Here is a 26,450-nt window from a genome sequence, read left to right as displayed (position 1 = left end):
TCATATTCAGTTAATTTAATAAATAAATATAAAAATATTATTAAAAATTATTTATTAAACTTAATAAACTAATATAAACAAACAAAAACTAAACATATTCATGAATAGTACATCAAAAATTCGATTTGTCTACACCCCTAGATGGAAGAACGAGCAGATCAAATCTATGGAAACAGTTTCCGGAATCAAACTAGACGACGAAAGTAAGACTACCTAGTTCGCCACATGTTGCTGTTATTTCTTGAAACAATGATGAAGCAACACAAAAACAAAACAACAGCCTACATATAATGGCTTCCGAATTCATCCCTTGCTTCAGACAAATCAAAATCAATAGACACAAGAGACAGTGAGGAAGCAACAAAAGATTCTTGCCCTTCAATGAATCTCTATGAAAATTTATAAGATAATTACTTACAGCATTTTCTTTTTCTCATTTCAGATGTACGCTTTGTTTCATACATATCTACGACATGCTCCAAACATTTCAATCAGACAGGAAATTTTAATTTGATTCCAAAGGGGTGCTGTATTATATCGGCCACCTGCTACTCTGATATCAAGGCTAAGGGGAGAAAACAAACAAAATAAGAGGTAAGGGGGAAAAAATTATGTACAAAGAACGGCTGTCAAAATTCCCATACACCCCTTAGCGGCAGGATTAAAATAACAGTTGCACTGAACGGAGTAACCTGCTGTTGGGGTTAAAAAGAAACCTAATGGCCGGAAAAGCTGTGAGGTTGCACAACAAAAAACTGCCATGATACGTAGCAGAAGCAAAAAAGTACTCTTGCTGCTCCCAGCTCTCCTGTTAGAACTTTTACACTTGAACAGTCCATGACAACTCCACGCCACCATCACCGAGAAAGGAAAAACCAGATCCATCCCAGGGAAAACAATGTCAATTCTTTTTGGTAATCTTCAATACCAGAAGTGCATGGTGCTGGCTAATTTCATTCTATCAACACTCCAGGCTTCATCAGATCATTCTACCCATCACCATTTAAATTCTCAGATGATTCTTTGATTGCCTCTGCAGTCATGAGAGCAACCACAGCCTTGTGAATTGCTAGATCTGCTCTGAAGAGCAATTTCTGAGCTTTTTCTTGCTTGAACTTGGCCATTTTAAGTGCATGCCAGGCTGCGCTAGATGCATCACGCACTCTGAACTCATCAATATCAGAATTATCCAACTGTTCAGGACCATGCCTTTGAAATCCATCTGAGAAGTAATGCCGCTGGCTTGGCCACCCAGAAAAGCTCATGTTCCCCCTATGAATTCTATCTCTCTTGCTAATTAGTCTCCAACTATATGAAGTCATCATGTGTGTGTCATTTGAGGATAGAAAAGTCCCAAATTTCTTTGACTTGCTTCTTTGAAGTTTCTGGTGATGATTCTTATCAAACCCATCACCGCCCATGGGGAAATATCCCATGCTACCTGCATCCCGTGGAGAAAATACCCTTGGTGATGCCTGAGACAGCGGGGAATCTTCTAAAGATTCATAGTTATGCACAGGATATATAAACTTTTCATCCCCAAAAAGGAACCCATTTGATCTTCTGCCTGAAATGACAACAAATGAAGTCAGACTCATAAAGGAAAACATAATAAAAAAGCCAGAAGAAATGAAATCATAAAGAGCATTACCGAAGGAATGACAACCCTCATGATCTTCCAATGCAGGGTGGCTTTGACCATAAACTGAAATTTTCCTGTGGGATCTTTGTTTTGACCCTTTATTTGGAACTTCCAAACCCCGGGGTTTCAAACAGAAAGCAAACATGGGTGGCTTCTCAATCAGTGGAACCTTATCTAAGCATCCATTGGACAGAATGGGGTTAGCTTTAGACATACCTAGCTCCCACTCTCTCATTTGCCGTTGGTACTTTTCCCATAATGGCAGCTGAATGACAACCAAATATTTTATCATAAGTTAGACTGCATAAAATATTTAAGATAAAATAAAACACATGAACAACAAACAAACCACAGTAAACATGGTATAATTATCAGGTAAAATCAGAGCCTCGAGAGATGAACTTGAAAAATTCTGAGGGCTCTAAAATTAGATAGTAAATAGATGCAATACAAATACGACACCCCATCATATACTCAATAATAATTAGGCTTAAAAAAAAAGAAAAAGAAAAATGCAAACAAATAAACAAACAACACCTGAAGACAACTTACTCTTGGTGACAAGCACAGAGTAGGTAATCAATTTTTTGTTTTCTTACATTTAGAATGAATAAGAATGATAAATAACATATAATTCTTCAAAATATAATTGATTTAGTGAAGGCTCAGAACTTCAAACGTAATAGCAACAGCCCACCAAAAATAAAAAATTGCAATCCCAATACGAAATACACGTGCACATCCAAGGGTGTGATTGTGTTGATAATGGTCCAAGTGAGACAAGTTTTTAAGAGGACACATGAACAAGAAAAACAGCAATACACCTTATAACATAGGGCCACAAGGGGCTGGATTCTAATACAATTCGCTGACCTGATTCTTGCGGAAAACAGAAAGCATTTAAGGAAGCATTTAAGATAGCTAAGTTTCACACCTAGGATGCCATAGGAGTCACAACTAAGGTTGACTGCAATACACGATCAAGACAAGGAAAGATCCTAAGCTTCACAACCAGGGACTTTAGGAGTCACACCTAAGGTTGATTGCATCACTCCATCACAAAAACAATAATGCTGGAAATAATCTGATAATAATTTATATCTCAATAGAAAGAGTATATTGGTTTATACAGACTCCTAGAATCCCTAATCCACATGCTATGTTCAGGAAGATGAACTTCAAATAGCGAATTTAGATTTAATTTTTCATATAAATTTCAAGGATGAATGCAAATATGGCAAGGACAAGTGTTTGTGAAGAAACTACATATAAATAAATTAATAGATGAACAGTATTAAGACTACTGAATACATATGGAAAACCAAGTACTTCAGTAAATCAAGTGCACTTGCACCGAAAAGATGTTGACAATTTCAATTAGCTTGTACAGTAAAAGGCATTGCTATTATAAAAATAAAAGGAAAGAAATCCACAAAATAAAGGCATTTCAAACAATACCTGGAGATGTCGAATTAAAGGCATTCCAACTCTCTGCCTTTTCTGCCGCCAATGCTCATAGATTCTTCCTATTACTTTCATGGACTCAACTCCAGCCATGAGCTCTTGTATTTCATCATAATTAAACTGATCGCGCTGTTGAGTATAAGCATACTTCTCAAACATGTCCATAGTCTTCTCAAACATTTCATCAGAAAATTCCAATGAGTTGCTGCTAACATCACCTTCTGCAGATTTGCGAATTCTCGAAATCCAATGTTCATCATCACTATCCATGTCATATAAAACACGAGATGGATCCAGAGCAATCCCAACATCAGTTTCGACCTGCCGCAAGTACTTGGAAGAACTTCGAACAAATATCAGTTCTGTTGCATTTTTATCATATTCTTCTATCAAGCGAACCCCAGGAATAGGAATGTTCTTAACTGAAGCAGCTTGAACATTTCGATTGTAGCACTCTTCATGCATCTCCTTGAAAAGAGCCCACTGGCTCCTGTCAGTGAACTCCAAGATCCAATCCTTTCCTCCTTTCCACATCATAGCGTGCGTAAAACGATTGGTAGTTCCAGGCTGCAGGAACTGATGTGCCTTGTAAGAGTACCTCGTAGACCCTGACACCTTCACAGCTAGCTTCCATTCATTATGATCAAAGAGCTCAAGCACAACCTGTGCTCCACATTCGCGCCATCCTCTGTCACCAAGGGTAATTAGTACGTTTGCATCACAAGATAATAACTCCAAGTTTCTTTGGGAACCTCTAGAAACATCAGATGATCTCTTCTCATTAGCCCTCCTAATTCGCTTATGAGGAAGACCTCTCTGGTGATGGCCTTTATTCTTTGAGCTGTAATCTAAACCTCCAAGGGGCATTGAGTAAGATACCTGAGTTCGTGGCTTCTTAGGTCCATTTCCAAAATTATTGTGGAAGAAATCAGCCTTTCCATCTGACCATCCATGGGCATCATAACCTATCGATGAAGAAGTAATTCTATTTCGATGCCATGTACTTCTAGGGGCAGTAGGATTAGGACTTGGGATAATGCCACTGTTCATATTCCAAGTCAAATCAGAAGACTGTTGTGTAATGAGTAATTCACCATCAACATGCTCTTCATATCGATCAAAGGGTGGAATCTCAACCCTAATACCATTCAAAACAGAACTAGACCCTGTAGTCTTCTTATCACAATCAATTGGAGACTTCGATGACGAAAGAATTTGCTGAGACTCTGAATGGTCACATTGTTGCTTCTGTAATAGACCAATGGTCATGGCTCCAACTTCTCCAAATTTATGAGAGCTGGCAGAAGTTCCATCAACAGTTTGATCACCATATTCGTATGTCCTCAAGGACTGTGTCCAAAATCCACTACCACAAACAGGGAGATCAAGTGTTTTTAACTGAGTGTCAGAAGCAACATCCTTTAATGAAGCCTTCATATTTTTTTCTACGATACTTTTAGAACTTTTTTTCACGTGGTCCTCTCTACTAGAACAGTCATCCACCAACAAATTACCAGAGCTTCCTGGTTGCTCAATAGAGTCATGATCCTGAAAGCTGATGCAAGCAATGCGATGTTCCATAAGTAGCTTAAGATGCAAACCGAAAAAGAAAGTAGGTGCAGCACCAAAAGAAAGGGCAAACAGAGGAACATCTCTGTGCCTCTTCTCAGAATTGGAAGAAAATTGACCAACTTTCAGAAAACTAGATTCTCTGGAGACACCCATAAGGTTGATGCACGGCCCATACCTTCTCCTTAAACCCTGGTCAATAGCAAACAAATTTCATAACATTTAATAACAGCCACCAAACAAAAGAAAGACATTAGCTATCTGACCATACAGCAATGAAAAAACTCTCTGGAACGCATGGCTGATAGTTAAATGACCACACAAAACTAATAAACAGCCGAGGAAAGCTCAAACTAATTAGAGTGTGTTTGGTTCAGGGGAATCCACAAATTTTCTCCCGGAATCTTGATGGTGGGTATTTGTTTCCCACGTTTGGTTAAGGGTAATCCAATTACGGGGGGAAATGTCAGATTCCCAACAATACCCAAAGTTCCAGAATCAGAAACCTACCTCCCTATGGTATTTTAGGATTCTAGGGGAAAAGTTTGCCTTATTTCCAAATTTAACCTGAATAAAAAATGTCACATATCCATTATCCTTTTGAAAAGTACATCTAGAACTCAGTTTTAGCTTTTTTTAAAAAAACATTTGCCTTATTTTTAACTTAGTTTTAATATGTGGCAATTAAGGTGTTTCAAGGAAGAAACGCCTTAATTGATTATCAATTAAGGCATTTCCTTTGAACAAATGCCTTATTTGATGCTTTTTCTAAAATCTTTACAAAAGCATTAAATAAGGCGTTTCAAGGAAAGAAACGACTTAATTGATATCAATTAAGGTGTTTCCTTTGAACAAATACCTTATTTGATACTATTTCCAGAATCTTTACAAAATATCAAAAAAGGCATTTCTTTCTTGAAACGCCTTAATTGATTAAGGCGTTTCCTTTGAACAAACGCCTTATTTGATGTTTTCTTTAACATATTTACAAAAGCAAATAAGGCATTTAGCTCTTCCAAACGCCATAATCGATTTTTTTTATATTTTAATAAAACAATTACGGCTTGATGTCTAATAAAACGCCATAATCGGGTATATTTAATTAAAAAAAAAATCTTTCTTTTCTTTTGCTACTAAATGCATCATTTGTCGTTTGGGTTTTTTTTTATTAAAACAAAATGAAAGGTTGCCTACAACTTGTCAAGGAGATTAAGATAATTATACATGAATTAATAAACCAAGATTCCCCCCAAACAAACAAGTGAATCTGATAACAGGATGCCCTGAAAATCAAACAAAACCCGGAGTATCAAACTTTCCCCCGGTATCCAAAATTCCGCGAACTAAACGCCCCCTTAGGGTCTTTCTGAGGCATGGGTTTCTTTTTTTCCCCTTCTTTTTGCAAGGGCAAGTGTGGTTTTTATATGCCAATAGTAAAAGATAAAACATGTATTTCCATGAGAAGACGATAATCACAAGTCACACACATAAAAATAAATCACCTCTGAGATTTCAATAGCCAAATAACATGGAAACAAAGCTTACCTCAAGTGACGAGGAGTCTTTGCATGAAGGAGAACTAAGTAGCAGATTAGTTCTGTCCCGAAGTGCCTTAATGTTATCATAAGTGCACTCAGACAAGGGTAATTGCCCATTGAGCAGACAATGTCTTTTCAGCTTAGAATCCAAGGACACCCACTTTGAATGCTTCACTTCATGGAAGTTGTAAAAAGCAAAGACAATCTGCTTCCTAAAATCTTGAGAGCAAGAAAACTTGAACCTGACTGAAGTTACAGGCAACTGCAAATCAGCAAACTTACCTTGCTTGGTAGGTCGATAAAATATCATCAGGACCTGGAAAACAAAAGCTACAGCCTGTTTCAGGGAACCTTCAAACAGGAGAAACCTTAGTCCAACTTCATTATCAACAAAAAGAATCTCTAGATGAACCATTGGCCAGACAATCATCATCATACCACACTGAAGTAGCAACTTATGAACCAGCCAAATGCTTTTTGTTCCAAATAAGTTATTTGCAACAGAAAGCATAGGGACGCTCAACCCAAACCTGAATCGTTCTGAATGTAACAACAAAATATTTAATAGTAAATGCCCTGCATTATCACTAAAAACCAAATCTCCTTGAGGATCCAACCTTCCCACACAAACATCAAGTTCTCCCAAATCCTGAAATTCATCAACAGAGCCATGGGAAGTGATAGATTCAGACACACTATTGGCAGAATAATTGCATTGCGAAGCCTGACACCATACTTTATCTGTCCTGCGAAGCCGCCTTCTAAAATAAACAATAGGATGTTTGCTGTTGGGGCAACTAATGCTATCCAAGGAAGAATCTTCAACCCTTCTGCCATCAACGGGTCTGTCTAGCAATGAAGAGGCACTGAACAAATTAACTTTGTTCCCCTTCAATGAAGCCTCAGACAGACAACCATTTTCATCTATAGCTTCATCATACGACAATGGCTGCCCCAGCGTACTAAGAGACGAAGCAGATGTTTTCTGTCTCTTCACAGCATGAAAAGGGCAGGATTTGATAAGATGACCAGCGCGAGCCAACCAGGAGATGATAGGCTCTGAATCCATACAGCTCCCATTACCACTGTCATCTTCTGTCATGACATTTCTGTTCCTCTTCTCTTTGTTGAGCTTCATGCTCCTGGTTCTATCATCAGAACTCCTCTCTCGCCGAGATCTTTTCAGCTGAAACTTGCTTCGAACTTCACTGGGAAAAAGCAGGAGTTTAAATCTCTCATTCTGTAAGTTTATCCATTCCTCATCGCGGTCATCATATTTTACATGGTGAAGCTTTCTCTCTTTGTCATAGTCATTGACAAGGCCATAATACCAACTCTTGTCCAAAGGCCAAAACACTTTGATTCTTCTATTCAACACACAGTGTGCATCCATGTCTCCAGAGAAAATTTCATAAAAATGGCGCCTTTTCCTTGAGTTGGCCTTCTCTTTATGACTTTTCCTTGGTCTCAATACCCTACCAGAAGCATCAACGGATGCAGATTCAGAACCAGACAAATTCTTGGACCCAGAACTAGCATTCCGACCAGAAGATAAGAGAAAAGACAGTCCATTCTCAGATGGTGATACAAAGACTTTGCTGTTTGAAGAAAATCCAGTACAGCTTGGGTCAAACCGTGATGATAACATCCTTGCCGCATTCTCTTCAAGATTCTCTTCATCATCTTCTTGAAAATCATCACATGTCTTAACAGACGAATCTAATAAACTCTCAGCCTTCTTAGCACCACCGTTACCACCCTTTACAGAATCCTTCCTCTTCCTAGGCTTCCTCTGTGATTTTTTTAATGAAGAGCCACCATCATTTACAGCTGAGTAACCAGTAACACCATCTTCTTCCTTCAAATGCTGAACTGAACTAGACTCACTGTTTCTATTTTTCTTAAAATCATCAATAAACTTCTCCTTTTTAACCTTCAAAGACTCGTTCTGACTGCCAGAATCATCACAGGCTAGCTTCACCTCCTCACTAACAACAACAACTTTACTACTAAATCTCCCTGCCAACTTCAACACTTGACTATCCTCAAACTTGTTCCGCCCCACAAACCCACGTTTACGCCTCGGGATCCTAGCACCACTGCCACCCAAATTAAGTGAAATTCCATTAACAGTGGAACCATTCTTGGATGTCTGACTCAAACCCAACTTCTTTAAACTTTCTGAACCATGCAACCTCGAACTGCAACCCCCAATATACACTTCAGTTAAACTCTTGCTACTATTGCTATCATGGACAGTTCTAAAACTAATGAGAGGAGGAGCTTTCCTACTCTTCTTTCTCTTGTTATTATGATTACTATTCCTCTTCTCACCATCATCTTCTTGCGAACTTTCTTTCCTCTTTAAACTCTTACTTTTAGAAGACTCCTTCAAATCACCAGATTTATACAAACTCTTAAGATCCAAAGATCTTGATTTCTTAGGAATTTCCACTCCATGAGAGTTTCCTATTCTGTTTTCCATCAACAATCCCTCAATCCAAACAGGGAAATCCCAATCTCCCACTTTTCACATTCCCATCAAACATGCTTCAGATCTGTAAAACCAGAAATGCACCCCCAAAAATCATGAAAAAAGAAAAATCCCTCAAATTTTCTATAAATTAGACGATCAATCCCGATATTCATATGTTCAAATCATTTCTTTAACAAATTAAACAATTAGCAAAGAAAACCGCAATAAAATTTATTACTTACTTGGATCGGTGTGTCAAAGAACATCAATTTCTCCGCTGAATCGTGAATATCAAGAGTACGAGCGTAGGCTAGGGTTTGAATCTAGGGATTTTGAATTGAAAATAATTTCTGACAAATTATGTCGATTTTTTTATTAATTTCTCAATAAATTTTGTTTTCTGAAATTCATTTTTTTGGTTTTTTTTTACCGTACGAGACGGGACGAGCCCTGGGGTTTCTTTCGGTTTCACGAGAGCAAGGGTTTAGATCGAAAATAACAAAAAACAAAAACAAAAAAGAATTAATAAATCAAAATTTGAAAAATAGGAAAAATGTTTCTAGGCTTTTCGATTAAGCTACGTGGCAATATGCTAACCCTCGGATTTAGAAAGTGTGGTGGAGTTCTTGTTCTGATTATTTAAAGCTGCCTGATTTATTAATACGGATCCACATTTTCGGGGTAAAAAAAGAGATTATCGAACGGCCACAATTGGGTATAAAGAAGAGTGGACGGTTTAGATTTTGAATGGATATGAGAGATGTGTGGTATTTAACCGGCACAATTTTGCTAAAAAACGGTAAATTGGAAGAAAAAAAAAAAAGAAAAAGGTTTTATTTCACATTTCCATTTTCTTATTAGTTAACTGACCCTAATGATTTAGGGAAATAGCAAAAATGCCATCAAGATTTAAGTTAGTAGGCGCCATTAAAGAAGTGAGAAAGCCACTCGCCAAAATGGAGCGTAGCGGAAACTCGCTTTAATCTGAACACGTGGCAGATGAATGTGACCAGTGTCACGTATCTGGACTTAAAACGGCGAGTTCGTTGTTGTTGTACGTGCGAGGGAAGGTACTGTATGAAAGATGGTAACTGTACAACAGACGCAGACTGACGTGGTGAAAACTAAAAGTTAGATGACACTTCTATCCTTCAAATTTTCTCGTAATCACACTTTTGTCCAAAACGAAAAAGTTTTTTCCTCGGCATAACAAGTCATTAAATAATCCATGATATAGTAGCATTGTTAATGTTAATTAAATTATAAATTTATAATAACTAGAATTTGATTGAGAATAATGTATTTTCAAATAGATAAGAAAGTTACCGTAGTAAAAATATGTTAACAATTTTTTTTTTTAGAGTAGGTATTTTTTAAAGAATATATGTTTTTATAAAATTTAAAATATATATAAATACTTTCAATTTTATTTTTGAATATTTTTTAACTAAATTATTAACACTTAATTCATGAAATCAATTCAATTAAAAACTTTATATGTAATATAAATAAATAAGTCATCATATATAATATTATATTATAACATACATAAAAATTTGATAATATTTGTTTATATGGATGCTTAGGTGGATAACTTATATTATTAACACGTAAGATATTTTTAAATAATTAAATTAATTATTTAATTTTTAAAAATTTTAAAGTTTCAAATTTTACATTTATCAAAATCTTTTCAAATATATAAGATTTATTTTAATTTGAATATAATAAAATATATCTTCTCATATTTCACTATTATCTAATTCAAATAGTTTTTAAAGGTTAAATTTTAAAATCTTAAAAATCATAAAAAAAAAATTATACACCGTCTAAATTAATATTCATATAAATTTAAATTAATAAAATTTGTGGCTGAATAACTGTTATTTACTAATTTCTATCTTTATTTTTTTATAATTTAAAATAAAAAATTTTATCTCAATTTAAAATTACACACATATCTAAATTTAGAATTATAATGACTTTTTTTATCTTAATTTAAAATTAAACTTTGATAAACTAAATTTTTAAAAATTTAAATTTTTTTAAATTAAATAATTATTAAATATATATTTATGATTTTTTCTCATAATCAATTTTTTTTCATCGCAAAAGTTTGACAAGATAAAATTTCAAACTTAAATATGAAAAAGTTTTTCATAATATATCACATGTGTAAATATTAGTTTTTATATTAAAATAATATATACTTTTAAAAATTTTATGTAATTGTGAATAAAATATTAACTTTTTCATTGATATTTGTATATAATTTTACTTTCATAATCTAAAACTTTTGTAATACTTATTTAGATTCTTTCATAATAATTTATATATCGACAATTATTTTAATTTTAAATTACAAATTATAAATGATTGTGATATTTTTATTTATCTATATATAATATAAAAATTAATATAAATTAAAAGTTTAACTATAAAAAAATATAATAAAAAAACTCAAACATGGCACGGATAAAAAATACTAGTTGATTTATTATTTTACCCATACAACGAGTGTATATTAATAATACTTATTATTGGAGTATAACACTAGTATTTTATTATTCCTAAATTAATTTAATTTAAAATATTTAAGTCGCCTTATTCACTCAAAATAAGAGCTGAAAATAGAATATTATTATATAGATTTAAAACTTGGTAAATCAAAATTTTCTTAGAGAAAAAATCCATATATCGTATTGATGGAAAAATAAATGGATAAAAAAATGAAAAAAGATACTCAGGATTATTTTATCACACATTAGAAAACATGTATGATTATTTTATTTCTATTATGTTTAATAATTACCATTATGATTATAAATGAAGAGTATCTTGGTTGCTAATTTAAATTGTGCTTAAATGGATTAAATTATTCCATGTGAAATATTTACATACTTGACATGAATTATTTGGATTAGATATTTATATTGCTTATATTATTAAAATTTTTTATTAAGTTAATGTTACCGTTAAGCAACATAAATTCAATTAGTGAATTACTTAAAAGTTAAAATAAAATAATATTAAAAATATATAAATAGAGATCGTTACATTTTTATACATTTTTCACATATATTTTTTTTAAAATTGTCCACTAAATTTATCAAGTAACTTTTTTTATTAGGTAAATTATTATTTTTTACTAACATCAAGAGTATGTGAAAATAATTTATTTTTTAAAAACAAAATAACTGATTTTTACATGAATTTAATAAAAACAACCCCACCCATCAATGAACTTCGTTTGATTCTTAAGACACTCTTTTTGTTCACTTGCGTAATGAATGTGGCCACAACGATAAGATGCGGAAAAAGTTAAAAGAGCAAATTCGAGCAAAATTCTATTGTTGTGGCTTGCTTACTTGCCTTAAAAAAAAAAAAAAAAATGGCTAAAACGGTAAAATATATATCGAGGGACTCCAATGCAAAAAATTACCTTAGTAGATCATTTACGCGGCTTACCCATTGGCCATTGGCCCCAAAATCTTCTGCCAAGCTCTTTCCTCCATTTCGGATGTATCGCTTCGTTACCTGCTAAAGCCACACCCGAAATTCGTTGGGTTCAATTTCACCCTCCGATCGCATTAATGTGATGAAAAGAAGCTTACACGTCACAAATTATAAGCGTTTATATCGATCTCGATCAAGATCTAACGCTTCAATTTCGTCTCCTCTTGAAAATTGGACCATATTCGATAGCGTTTTCTTCCAAATTAAGGTCGATCTGGAAGATTAGGGTTTCAGATCTCTCCAATTCGAAGTAAGAATCTCCGTCCATACCCGTAATTTTTGCTTAATTTCGAAGAAAACGCAGGAAATTATGCTTTTGTAGCCTTTCCGTTTTCCTTTTTCTTAGGGAATCAAATGCTAGGCTAGGGATTTTGCGAGTGTTTTTTGAAGATCGGGGAGGTTAACAAAAAAATGCCTGTAAAAGTGGTTCAATCGTCAGTTAGGGATCGGACGCAAGAATTTCAGAGCGCAGCAGAGAGGTTAAGGAAGTCGTTCTCGTCTGGGCCGGGCCAAAATGGACTGAGTAGCAGTACGTCTAGAGCGGACGAACAGAGATCTATGGTTGCGCATCAATCGGAGTTTAATAGGAGGGCTTCTAAGATTGGATTTGGGATTCATCAGACTTCGCATAAGCTTTCAAATTTAGCAAAATGTAAGTACTTTTATCTGCTTTACTTACATTTAAAAAAAAAATTTAAGAAATGCACAAAAATAGATGGAGGTTTATATGGTATAGTATTTATCAGGATGAAGGTAAGCCAGATATGGGTTATTTAAAACCTGAAATTTAGCTTCTCAGGACATATAGCTTAGAATTTAGGAGCGTTTTGGTTTGGGTTGGAAAATCAATCTTTTAAACTGAAAAGCTACATTTTTTTATTTGTTTATCATAGTGTTTGGTTCAAAAGCAGCTTTTGAATGCAAAAGTTGCTTTCAACAGCAATGCTAAAGGAGGCCTTAGTTACTTAAAAGAATTTCAATCTGGTTTAATTTTTGAAAAACTGTACTTGAATAGCTAAAAAACTCCTGTTGGGTCAAAAAAGCAGTTAAGAGTAGAAGCTAGAAGCAAAATGTTCATTGAGGCTTTGTTTGGTAATACGTATGGAAAAGTGGAAGGATAGAAAATTGAGAGAATAGAAAAGTGGAAGGAATGAAAATATAATTTTGCTTCTTTCCTCTGTTGGCTTTCTATACAATGCTTGATAAAATGAAAAGTGAAAGAAAAGAAATGAAAGTCACATGATTTAACCTTTTATAACTTTTGTTAGTGGAGATAGAAGGCTAACTATTTTATAAAGGTGGACAACTTTGTACATTTGCTGCATTTAACTTACAAAATAGACCATTCTCTCCCTTAAGATTTCTAATTTGAGAGGATTGAGTTTTTGTTAGTATGGGCAGGGCCAGCTCGAGCCTACTAGGCCTCCCTCTTTTACAAATCAACCTTGAGTTCGGTCCTGTCTGCCCATTTATATATTATATTATTATCAAAATAATAAAATATTATTTTATATTAATATTTCAGAATATGTTTTAGAATTAAAATTAAATAAGTATATTATTTATTAATAAATAATTTAATTGCATTGGACCTTTCCTCTGGCCTAAAAGCCTGGACCAAATTGGAATGGGACCAAGGGCTTGGCCAGGTGACCAGGCCTTGAGGATGCCTACAGAAAATGGCATTTGCACATATTATCGATCTTACCAAGCATGAGTCAAAATCATGTTCTTCCATCTATTTCACCTTCCCCTTTCCATTCTCTCACTTTCCTTTTCTACCAGGTAAAGTCTTTAATGATGCCAGTGAATGATGATATTTGTTTGGTTATGTTTATACATGATTCATTTATTGTACATGAGTGGACTAGGAAGCTACTCATTTGTCAAATATTACTCTGCTTATAAGTTGATATCTGTGCAGATATCTCAAAACCATCCTTCTGCTCTCCCCCTTCCTTTTTTTTTGTCTGTGATTTGATGGGAATTGAATTAACATATGCTAGACTTGACCATCAAAATTGAAGTAGGAAATGATCCCATCTTGGTGGTCTTGGTTTAGATTGTACTATTGTTGTAGCTGAACTTGATGAAATCCATTCCAGTCTGCACAACTGTCAACGACAGCTATAGAAGACAAACAGACTAGGTATTCATAGGAGTATGCCATTGCTGTTATTGTTATCATAGTTACTATGTTCCCACATATTTTTCATTCATTATGTTCTTGTTACCCTATATTTTGCTTACTTTTGCAGTGGCCAAGAGGACTTCAGTTTTTGATGACCCTACTATGGAAATCCAGGAGCTTACTGCAGTTATCAAGCAGGATATCACTGCACTTAATTCTGCAGTGGTAGACCTTCAGCTTTTCTGCAATTCTAGAAACGAAGGTGGTGTCTCCAGTGACACTTCTAGTCATTCAACCACAGTCGTTGATGACTTGAAGAATCGCTTGATGAGTGCCACGAAAGTGTTCAAAGAAGTCCTCACCATGCGAACAGAGGTAAGGCCAAGCTTTTTCAGTGTGTTTGCTCACTTAGTTTACCTAGATCTGTTTTGTTACTATTCTTTGTAGTTATGTCATTAGTAATTCATTCCCTTTACAATTTACAGTAATTGAATTGCCTTGTACAGAATTTAAAAGTTCATGAGAATAGAAGACAGTTATTTTCTTCTGCTTCAAAAGATTCTCCAAATCCTTTTGTACGACAGCGCCCCCTGGCTGTCAAATCAGCAGCTGGAGCTTCAAACAACCTTCCTCAATGGGCTAATGGGTCTGCATCTTCATCACAGTTGTTTCCCAGGTAACAGTTCTTCAGATTTTTTGCAGGAATATAATTATAACTAATTTTTTTTCCACAAGTAACATACCTCTGACTTATTAACTGGATAAAATGATTTAGCACTTAGAAGTCTTGAATTTTCTTTAGGAACTTCCAAGTCCATTTAACAATAATTTGTTATTGAATGCTCATTGAACATTTCTTAAAATTGCTCTTGTGCTTTTTAGCAGCTGTGACAATTGCATACTGCTTTTCCTTTGCCAGAACAGCCACAAAATTCTATTTTCTTTTTTGCCATGCATGTAGGGCGTGCATGTGCTTGTGATGGTTGAGTGATATTGCATTTGCTTTAATTCTTCATGCAGTCTTTTTTTTTTTTTTTATATATATGTTAATATTCATTTCTTTTTCTAATTCTTTTGGAATCAACTACTGTTTATTGCTTCTGTTTTAGTCTAGTTGTTTAACTTCTTATATGAACTATATCAACTTGAAATTCTGTACAACATTGAACTTCATTTCTGGTTCTTAATTATACAGAAAGCAGGTGGATGCGGAGAGTCAGCCATTGTTTGCGCAGCAACAGCAGCAGCAGCAGCAACAACAAATGGTTCCATTGCACGACAGTTACATGCAGAGCAGAGCTCAAGCTCTTCAAAATGTAGAATCTACTATTCATGAGCTAGGCACCATCTTCAACCAGCTAGCTACTCTGGTTTCTCAGCAAGGAGAGATAGCTATCAGGTGTATTTATTTATTTTTTAAAGTAACTCCACTCAGCATACATATTACTTTTTTTTCTTTCTTAATGTATCACTTGCCACATAAGGTGTTTTATGTCATAGTATGATGCATTCTGTATCGTTATAGTAGTTACTGTTCATGTTTATCCTGTTTGGAATTCCTAACAGTGTATATGGTCATTGATGAAGTTGACTAAGCTGTTATTTGATTTGCAAGCAAAGTTTGACCAAATAATTTATTAAGGCAGTGTAAAACTTCTTAGGCTTAAGCTTAGCAGACTTTTGCATAGGGGTGAGTGTTAGTCGGTTTTAACCGAATAAACCAACAAAAAACTGAAATTCAATTAAATTGGGGTCCCTTTTTTTTGGTTTTCGTGGTTTTCTCGGTTGCATGTTCAGTTTTTGCTGTTTAATCGGTCAGTTTGCAGTTTTGCAAATCATGAACTGAACCAGCCCAAAAAACCGACATTCAAAACTTACCCAGTGTGAAATACCCATTTACCCAACACCCATTTATGTTATGAAACCCCAAGTCTGTTTCTGATAGATATGTCAACAAAAGACAAGAAGAAATTGATAGATATATCAACAAAGAGATGGGATCTTTCAAGGGTCATGCTTTGCCATGGACTCTGTTTCTGATGGTTGGCGTATGGCACATATGGAGTTCTGTGGCTTGATATGCATCAAACCCCAATTCTTTTGAGGTCAGAGTGTGGAACCCAGTTCCTGGTTTTGATGGGAAGTTGAAGTACTTGGAGCTTTATCTTGTAGCCATTGGTGCTTTTATTGATTTGTGTATTGAGCTTTTGTATTCAACCCACCTCAAATTTTTTGTCAATGCAGTCTTGAATCCATCACACTTGAATGATTTTGAGCATTCCAGGATGCTTCTCATGTTTTAAATCTTAGGTGCTATCTCTCTACTTTTAGAGAAAATGAGGTTAGTCGTGGTCTTTTCATTTGTGTCTGCCCTTCTTTATCATGTAATAATAGCTTATGTTTGTTGTCCAAAGCTAAGGGAGGATGGGTGGGGGGATTTTGCCGTGATTTTTGTTTTCTTTTGGAATGGGAATGGGAATGGAGAATGGCATTTGAAATGGAAAAAACCGACTTATTTCAGTTCAGTTTATTTCAGTTTTCACTCCTTTAATTGGTCGGTTTGGTTTTTGCTAAATTAACTTACAACCAAATTAACCAAACCTGATCGATTGCTCACTCCTGTTTCACCTAATTGCATTATTGTGTTAGAAGCAATGATAGAATTCAATAATCAATGATAAAGTGGCGGTTGTCATCCTAGTATTTATAATTACTTGTGGAATTATTAATGTAATTATTGTTTTATTGGTTCTGAGTTTGTGGTCATAGATGTTGTGGTCTCCCAAATAAATGACCGGTTATGCGGGATATCCTTCCTATTTGGTTACTATTTAGTTATTTCGTCTGAGTATGCATCATGGATTGCTACTTGGGAGAATTTGAGAAGTCATTTGTCCATCAGAGTAAACAAAGTTATGATGGTTTTTTCATTTTGCAGTAAAGTTTGGCATGAAACATCTTGAGAATCCAATTGTTAGCTAGCATAGAGAACATGTTTAAACCCCAACAAGAGCAGTTGCTTCTACTGTTTGGTGGTCTAATTAGGTAGTTCTTCCAGGGAATATTAGCATTCCTATTCAGATATTAATCAATTCCTCACAAGAGAGTAAATGGGCATACAAATTAGATAGATTCACTGATAAAAGCCATCAATTCATAGTTACTGTCAAAAGTTATGAATAATATCCAACTATCATAAATAATTTCACTTGTATGGAGAGAGATTCGGTATTCATCGATATTGCAGCCTGAATCGTTTAACTGATCTGTGGACTGCTGGACTGTGTGATGTTTTGCTTTCAGGATTGATGAGAACATGGATGACACCTTAGCGAATGTGGAGGGAGCGCAGGGAGCTTTGCTCAAGTACCTAAACAGCATATCATCTAACAGGTGGCTTGTGATCAAGATATTTTTTGTATTGATTTTTTTCCTTATGGTTTTTCTATTCTTTGTGGCATAGTCAATAAAGCGAGATGGCAGGCTGGTTGAAAAGAGAAAAAGAGAATGATATTGCCTTTTCTTACTGTTCTGGTATTTTCATATATACCATCTTTTTTGCTTTAAGCAACAATCCAGTCCTGCTGGGTTGTGATTGGAGCCATTTTTATTGCTGTGATGTATCATGTATATGTACGGGTACATGTAAATTACACGGTGTTGGAAACAGTGAGAATGGTAGAAGCTATTCCTTTTTTTTTTTATTTATTGTGGTGTTATTTGAAAGAATGTTTCCTAATGTGCCTGTAGATTTTATAGTTTTAAACATATATGTTAATATGACAAAAAAAATAAGATAGAAAATATAAAAATGATGTAGTTTAAAATTTTAATAAAAATCTAATAAAATTATATATAAATTTAATAAAATAAAAAAATATTTCGTCAATGAGTTTCGATATGATGATCGACTGTTAAGAGGTTCACTTTAGTAGTAGTTTTCTGATGATTGCCTTATGATATTGTAGCTTGTTTTTTTTTTTTTTAAATCTTATGTAAGATCTTCGGTTCAGCGCTCAATAAGTTAGTTTTATTTTGTCCAAACAAATTTCGTCCTACGTGAAATGGGTTTTTTTTTTTTTTGAGAAAAATTAGTCTCATTTTGTTATGTTGCAGAGAAGCCAGGCAAAAATTAGATTTGGTTCATGCCTTAATGAGAGATTTTATTTTTACTATCAAGAAAAAAATGAACAAGGGACTTACCGATCTACTTCGACAATATATTAGGAGAAAAAAAAGAAAAGAAACCAATCCGAAAACGAGGTCGTTCAAGATTTTACCTCGTTCAGTAATTTTCAGAAAAAATCATATACTACCCCAATTTTCCCATTCGGAGGTTAAAATGATAAAGACAAACAACAACCCCATATTAAATCCCACGTCTTTCGTCCACCACCCCACCTCCTCCGCGTTACACATTTTACGTTATCTCCTCCAATATAGCCCCAACCCTACGTTAAGTGGTTTTTATTCTCTGCAACAAATAGGCTTCATTTCAAACCCTAATTTTATCATCCCTCGTCATTTTTCCCGAGAAACACAAACTCCTTTCTCATCTCTTATCAGTTCCAATTTCAACAAAGTCTAAACATTCATTTCGTTCTCTCCCAGTATTTTTAAACAAATCTTCCTTTTAACATCTCGATCTCTTTTTTTTTTTCGTTTCGATTTTTTTGGTTATTTGTTTTGAGGAAGTAGGGAGAAATGGTTGGAGGAGGAAGCAGGAGAGATGAAGGATCGTTGGTGATCAACAATACGAACGTGTTTGCGGCTCTCGAAACTCTCCGGAAGAAGAAGAAATCTGACAAGGACCGAGGTTCTTCTAAAAAGTCTTCTTCCAAGTCTCAGAAACAACAACAACAACAACCTCAAAAAGAACCCGAATCGCAGGTGTTTTGGGCTCCGGCCCCGCTCACTGTCAAATCGTGGGCTGATGTCGATGATGACGATGATTATTATGCTACAACCGCTCCTCCTCAGTCCGGTTGGGGATCCGCCGAGCCTTTTCAGAGTCATGAAGATAAGACCGCCGATTTAGAGGTGAATTAACTTATTGGTTAAACGATTAATTTTCTTTTCTTTTATAAATGGATTGTCATGATGGAATCCATTAATGCAATTTTTTAAAGATACATATTTTTATTATTTTGTTATTATTTGAATGATTGAAATTAATATGTGATGGGAAATCCTGGAATGGAAGCCTCTTGGACGATGATTGAAAAGTGAACTTTGTTAGAAGTCAGTGGTTTGATCAATTCTTTGATGGCTCAAACTGATAACATACTTCTTGTTGGAATTTGGCAAGAGGGTGGAGATGTTGATTTGAGTTCTCATATATCCGAGATTGAATTTATTGTTTTCTACCTGTTGTTCTTAATTTAAGTTTAAGTTTGGAGCTATTTTGGGTGTTAAATTATTAGGAGTTTGTGGTGATAGATGTGATACTTGAGAATTCTTGCGTATAAGTCATTCATTGTTGCTAGAATTTTTTTTATAGAAATTCTTTTGAAAAGGTTGTATTGAAGGTCGGGAGACCTTGATATTATGCTGAATGCATCTATGGGAACTCCAATCTCTTCGAAGGAACTGGTAGAGTAGGGCTAAGCAATAAAATAACTGGCTGGATTTTTCTAAGTAAAATTAGTAATAGATTTTACTCATGGTTCTTTTTACCAGCATTGAACTAAAATTATTCAAGCTTATGGTGAAGACTGGATATTTGTCTATCCTTAGAATGCTTATTATTCTGATTGCAATACTAAGAAATGTACTATGATTAACATTGTGCATTTGAGAACCTTACTCTCAAAAAGAAATGGGAAAAAAAACTTACATTTGATACATGAAACTAATGTCTGATGGAGCTAAAGTGAAAAAATATTTTTTTCTTATTCTTTCTCCGTGGATGAACTGTCTTTCTTCTTTTTCTTTTTATTTTTCATCATGCTCTGATAGAAATCAAGGGTGGTGTATTTTTCTTTTTATTTTTTATAATGCTCTGATAGAAATCAAGGGTGGTGTATCTTTGTTTCATTTGTTTGGTTTTATATTTTATTCTAATTTAATTTTGAAACCCAGTAGTAGTATTATAGCACTTCCAGCACTTGAGGATCACATTGTTATAAACTTACCAAAATCTAGATATTTTTTTTATGATATTGAATTTTTTCCCAGAAACATGATCTACTTTCGCATTCCTGCTTTACCATTTGAAGTGGATCTTACTTGCTCCTTGTTTTTCTTTGTCAAAAGAATAGATAGGAAAAGTTGTTTTGGTAATCCTCCCAAGGGAAGAAGGAAAAAGGCTGGTGAATTATTGGTTTATCTTGTCATTCCGGTATGGCTGTACTTTAGTTTTGGAACTTTAAGATTTATTCTTAGTCTTGTTGCATAAATAGTTAAATCCTTGAGGTGTCAGATTATATTTTATTCCTCTCTTGTTCTAAGTGGAAGTTTATTGTATGCTTCTTGCAATTTAAGGTTGAAGAAGAAGGGTAACAAACAAGTGGAATGGGCTTGACTTATACTTGTCTTGGAGAATAAGTTAATGGCATATAAGATAGAACATTGCACTACAGTTACTGGTGGAGAGCCGGCTGGGTGTCGCAACTGGGCCCTCCCAAGGCTCAGGTTCATTTATGCTTTTGTTATTCTGCCAAAAAGGATGAGACCCTTGAGCATAAATGATTTATCCTGTATGATTGGATGGCTATACTTGATTCAGAATGAATGATGGAAATTAGTTTGTGTTTTGACAAGCAATGTCTCATTCATTTTTAATTTATCTGGGATTACAGGATAGTGAGAGCGAAGAAGATATTTTAGACGAAGGTGATGATGATATGGAGGAAGATCATGACCATGAACCAGAGGTTCAAGTACATCCAGAACCTGTGCTGAAAAAGGCTCCTGAAGTTCCTGCACTGCCCAAGGAAGCAGAAAGACAACTTTCAAAGAAAGAGAGGAAGAAAAAGGAACTTGCAGAGCTGGAGGCTCTTCTTGCTGATTTTGGAGTGACTCAGAAGGAGAGCAATGGCCAGGATGAACCTCGTGGTAATTTTAGCCAACTTAGTGCTTCTATTACTTTGTATGGTACTCTGTAATTGTTTGCTTGCAACATTGTTCCCCTAGATTTGGTGGAAAGTCCTTTTTTTTTTTTTGTTATTTATTCCTATTGTTGAGGTAAGAAAGCAGTAGAATCAAATCTTAGATGATCCATGTTTTAACAAACAATATTTGATGATTGAGGTATTGTCTCCTGGGACGTGATATGTAACACAACCTTGAAGCTGTTTGTGAGTCCACGTTTGAAATATGAAATTCTCTCTCTCAAACACATGCATGCAACCTTTTGTATTTAGGCATTATCCTTTTAATATCATATGTTGCTTGCTTAGCTGTAAAGATGAACTCTACCCTTGTGAAGATGGTATTTCTTGTCCTTATCAATCCCTTTGCTCAAATATTTATTATTGAAAGTCTCTTCTAACCTAGGTCTTTATCGCTTATATGTGCAGATGTTGAACAAGAAAAGAAAGATGGAGAGAGAGAAAAGAAGGAAAATCCTCCAGGAGAGTCTAAAAGTGCCAAGAAGAAGAAAAAGAAGGATAAATCAAAGGAGGGAAAAGAATCACAGGATCAGCCTACTAGCACAGATGCCACCAATGGGCTGGATGAAGCTGCTGGGACTGAGCAGACTGAGGAGGATGCATCTGCTGTTGATGTGAAAGAGCGGCTAAAGAAGATGGCATCTATGAAGAAGAAGAAATCTAGTAAAGAGATGGATGCTGCTGCAAAATCTGCCGCACAAGAGGCTGCTGCAAGGAGTGCAAGGCTTGCTGCTGCAAAGAAGAAAGAGAAGAACCATTACAACCAGCAGCCAATTCGGTAAAAGCCCCCTTTTGATCGACATACATTACGTGAACATCTACTTCTCGTTGTTCATATGACAATGCGAAATAACTAGTGGGCTTTGCTTCCTTAAAAATATGACCTTTTTAGCTGTATCCGAATGGACTAAAAGAAAGTTTTTATTTTTTTTAGCTTATTGGATCTTATTGTTGCTCAGTTATCATCGAACACATTGTTATGGCAGTTTTGTTTACCAAAAATTCTTCATCAGACAACAGCTGAGCTTAATTTTTTCTGTGTATTACATACCTTTTGCTGCTGAGATTTTTGTGGATGGGACAATGATATGCTGGATATAGCAAATTAGCTATTCTGAGATGTCAATGCACCATTAATTATTAATTATTATTCACTGAGAACCGATGCTTCTCTGCGTTCAAGTGTGGAGTATTTGACTTGATTAGAAACTATTATTGTGAATGCCGCGTTGCTAAAGCTTCCTTCCCATTTCCCCCATCTATCATGAGAAGTTTAGGCTTTGTCTGTTGGGTTTCACAGATAAAGAAGCTGAGTGCAGTTGTTACGGCTTGCATCTGGGTCAGACCCGTGGGTGCTACTGGAGTCAGAACGATGTTTGAAGAGCAGCACAGACCGTAGCTTAAGTCTCCACAAATGGGATGGCTGCACGGTTTGCATATTCGCTTATTTTCAAATAATAATAACAATAATATAAAAGCTAAACATTTTTTTTTTTTTGGAATGTTGAGCGCTTGACAAACACGTTAGAGATGAATTTAAAAGATTTCAGAGTTAGAAGTCTCATTTATTTTCCTTTTCCCTACCAATATTCTGAATCACGATTAACTCCAGATAATCTATTCGGTACATAATTGTTTACAAAATATTCTAGATAGTTTTCTTTTAAATTTTGGTTAAATACATTTTTGGTAAGCAAACTATAAAGAGACTGTCAATTTGATACATGAAATTATAAAATATAATTTATTTTTATCGAACAGTTCGCACTTTTTAACTAAAAGACTTAAAAGGTAGAGTGTAAAACAACATTCAAATGATTGATTCAGCAAAAACATTCAATAAAATAATGTCATGTGACAAAAAAAAAGGTCTTGTTTTTTTTTTTTTTTTTTCAAAATTTTTATTTTAAATTTAAAAATTAAAAAAAAAGGTTGTCATTTTTTTTTCATTTTTGGAAATTTTCTTTTTTTTTTAAGATTTCTATTTTTATTTTTTTAATTTCAAATTTTTTAAAAATTTTAATTTTCAAGATAGATAATTATTATTGACCAACTAAACTACGTCACATTTAATATTAATGGAATTAGTCCATTATCAATATGCCTCATAGAATACAAGTTAAATTAGATAATTATAAATTACTATTCTTTTTAAGTTTCAAATTGATAATTATACTCTAATTTGGGTTCCAAACATGTATTTAACCTTTCATCTTTTCTAAATTATCAATGACTAGTCCATGTTTCTACAACTATCGACCAATGAGGTTAATCTCGTTGTTTTGTATATTCATGTTGTTTTGGTTATGGGTAATTCTAAACATGTCGCAATTTTTATTTTGGTCAATTATACAATAAGTATTTGTACTTTAATTAAATTGTAAAATTAGTCCATCTTTCTTAATGTGTTCAAATTAGATCTCTATACTTAATTTAATTATCGAATTTAATCAAATTATTAACAATTCAAATTTTTTTTATTAAAATTGATAATGTGACATTTTAACTTTTTTAATGTGATATTTTTGCTTACATGACGGTGAATTTATTAATGTGTAAAGTTTACTTGGTTAAAGATGACGATGACATGGTAAAATTTTTTGACATGTCACCATTTTTTCACACCAAAATTTTTTCAAATTGTACAACTCATCCTGGTACTTTAGTTAAATGGTGGAATTAATTTTTTTATTTTAATGTATGTTCAAATTTCATCCATATACATAAGGCTGAGTAAAAAGTTTGTTCGATTAATTCAATCGTAAAAATCGAATAACCGACTTAATAGATTTAATTTATTATAAAAATCGAACCGACCGATATACATAAAAAAAATAAAAAGAATCGAATCGAATTAAGGTGATCATAAACATAAATTTAAATAACAGTCCATAATTTATCTAGCACTAGCAATTCATAACAGTCCATAAATACAAACTTAATTTATCTAGCATTGACAATCCATAAAGTCCATAAACACAAACTAGTAGCAACAAGGATACTCAACCAATGAACAATGATTACAATCCATAGACCATAATAACAGTCTATAACATGCCACTACCAATCATTGAGCAAGCCTGAAAAAAAAAAAAAAAAAACCCAAAGCAAAAAATAAGAATAAAACAAAATAAACTATTCAACAATAATACTCAGCCAATTATATTCAAGAATACCCATAGCCAGTGAGCTTGCTCAACATTAATCATAAGGTAGTAAGTTTTCTCAAGAACAATGCTCAGCAAAAGCACAAACAAAAAATAACTAAAAAATTAATATAAACAAAATAACAAAAAATCTACTCATGTTACTTTAATTTATCAATATACTTTACTAATTAATTATAGGATGCAATGTAATCTTGAATAAATTTAAACATAAATAAAAAAAAAAGTTAGCTATAAAGATTTAAAGAAATAAGAATTAAAAAAAATAATGGTAGAAATAAAATAATTATCTAAATCAATCTTATCAAGTTGTTCCACTTCATCCTCTATGGCATTTAAATCAAAATTTCACAAATAAGAGCTTGCATAAATTTAGGAGTTAAAGAACATCTATATGCATCAAGCATATGACCATCAGTGCTAAAAGCGGATTCAGAAGCAAATATGGATATTGGAACAGCCAACACATCATAAGCTAGATGGAAAAGGATAGGAAACCTATGACTAATGAGTTTCCACCAAAGAAAAATGTCAAAATCCACTCTCTCCATAATAGCATTGGGCTTCTTATTCAAATACTTCTTCAACTTTGATTTATTCTCTTCTTTACCTTGTTTGTTTTCTAAACCTTCTAAATATAGCCATAATAGTTTGTGAGTCACATAGATTTTCAATTCCATGTTCATAGGTGGATTCTGTAACTTGACTCGCATAGCTACTTTCACCAACTTGTTCAGATTGAGGTTGTGACATATTTTTGTATTAATCAAATAACTCACCATTGCTTTTTTCATCTTTTTCATCATCACTAAAGTTTGATCATAATAATACATCTTCATAAAACAAAACTCCATAAAAGTAAATTTTTTTCTAGGATCAAGAATGAAAGTAATATCAAAGTAACATATTCATTTTCTTCACATTCCCCTAATACTTATCATACTTATCCTTTATTTTTTTAGCTATTACACTCAACTCAACATCAATATTCAATTGTCAATCTTACAAAATACCATAAAACACCACAAATATTTTCAAGAAAATTATTAGCGGTGACATATAAAGAACTTGAAACTCTAACTATGAGGTTGTAAAATTTTTGCAAGAAATGGCATAATATTTTAACACTTGCCCAATCACTTTGATCGGGTACCTCATCTCCCAACACAAGCTCACTTATATAGTAAGGATCAACATTATCAAAAGCTTCGAAAAGCTTTTTCAAACTTTTGAGCTTGTTCCAACATTAAGTAAGTGAATTTTCACCTAGAGCTAACATCCAAGTATAACAAGCTCTTACTTTGAATTCATTGGCAACACACTCTTTAAATTTAACTAATTTAGAAAGTAATTGTCTTACATATCTAGCTGCCTCTCTAACACGAATAATTGAATCACTTATTTCCTTTAACTCATCACTCATAATAAAGTTAACAATATGAGCAATGTATCTTAAATGAAGATATTTGCCTCAAACAATACTAGTTCTTGCATTGTTAAATTTTTTTCTTAAGTATGAAATTGCAACATCATTGGAAATAACATTATCAACTATAATAATAAAAACTTTATCAATTCCCCAATCACACTAGCATTTTTTCCCTACCAATAGCCTCATTTTTATGACTAAAATTAGGACAAAAGTATAGTATCCTTTTGTTAAGTTTTCAATTATTGTTTATAAAGTGAATTGTGAGATACATATAATTGATTTTTTACAATAAGGTCCATGTGTTAGTGGTAAGAGACACTATTATAGAAGACGATTTCAAGAATTACCTTAGGGAAGTTTTTTCATTCACATAATTTTGATCACAATCCCTAGCAGCAATGTA

General features: G+C 33.8%; 3 protein-coding genes across 4 annotated transcripts; 2 read left to right on the top strand and 1 right to left on the bottom strand.

The window, feature by feature from the left end:
* Positions 1 to 35: 35 nt before the first annotated feature.
* On the bottom strand, positions 36 to 9,202 carry LOC111286444 (uncharacterized). The gene is made up of 5 exons (XM_022876401.2): positions 8,932 to 9,202; positions 6,221 to 8,771; positions 3,101 to 4,867; positions 1,652 to 1,907; positions 36 to 1,567 (listed from the first exon to the last, which is right to left on the bottom strand). Exons 2-5 carry the CDS (start codon positions 8,696 to 8,698, stop codon positions 990 to 992), a joined length of 5,079 nt encoding a protein of 1,692 aa, XP_022732136.2. The 5' UTR covers positions 8,699 to 8,771; positions 8,932 to 9,202; the 3' UTR covers positions 36 to 989.
* A 2,927-nt stretch (positions 9,203 to 12,129) lies between these two features.
* On the top strand, positions 12,130 to 18,062 carry LOC111284793 (syntaxin-32-like). 2 transcript variants are annotated; one of them, XM_022873746.2, is made up of 6 exons: positions 12,130 to 12,455; positions 12,552 to 12,857; positions 14,464 to 14,711; positions 14,843 to 15,012; positions 15,532 to 15,735; positions 17,640 to 18,062. In XM_022873746.2, the coding sequence occupies exons 2-6, from the start codon at positions 12,617 to 12,619 to the stop codon at positions 17,797 to 17,799; spliced, it is 1,023 nt and encodes a 340-aa protein (XP_022729481.2). In that variant the 5' UTR covers positions 12,130 to 12,455; positions 12,552 to 12,616; the 3' UTR covers positions 17,800 to 18,062. The 2 variants fall into 2 exon arrangements, with proteins under 2 accessions (XP_022729481.2, XP_022729482.2); XM_022873747.2 differs by having other exon boundaries at positions 12,528 to 12,857.
* A 626-nt stretch (positions 18,063 to 18,688) lies between these two features.
* Positions 18,689 to 22,512, top strand: LOC111285249 (uncharacterized). Its single transcript, XM_022874591.2, has 3 exons — positions 18,689 to 19,376; positions 21,137 to 21,392; positions 21,857 to 22,512. The coding sequence occupies exons 1-3, from the start codon at positions 19,041 to 19,043 to the stop codon at positions 22,228 to 22,230; spliced, it is 966 nt and encodes a 321-aa protein (XP_022730326.1). The 5' UTR covers positions 18,689 to 19,040; the 3' UTR covers positions 22,231 to 22,512.
* The last annotated feature ends 3,938 nt before the right edge of the window (positions 22,513 to 26,450 follow it).

This window comes from Durio zibethinus, chromosome 6, assembly GCF_047325235.1.
Source record: "Durio zibethinus cultivar Kanyao isolate XHJ-2024 chromosome 6, ASM4732523v1, whole genome shotgun sequence".
Taxonomy (NCBI): Eukaryota; Viridiplantae; Streptophyta; class Magnoliopsida; order Malvales; family Malvaceae; genus Durio; species Durio zibethinus.
This window is presented reverse-complemented; position numbering and strand designations above follow the sequence as displayed.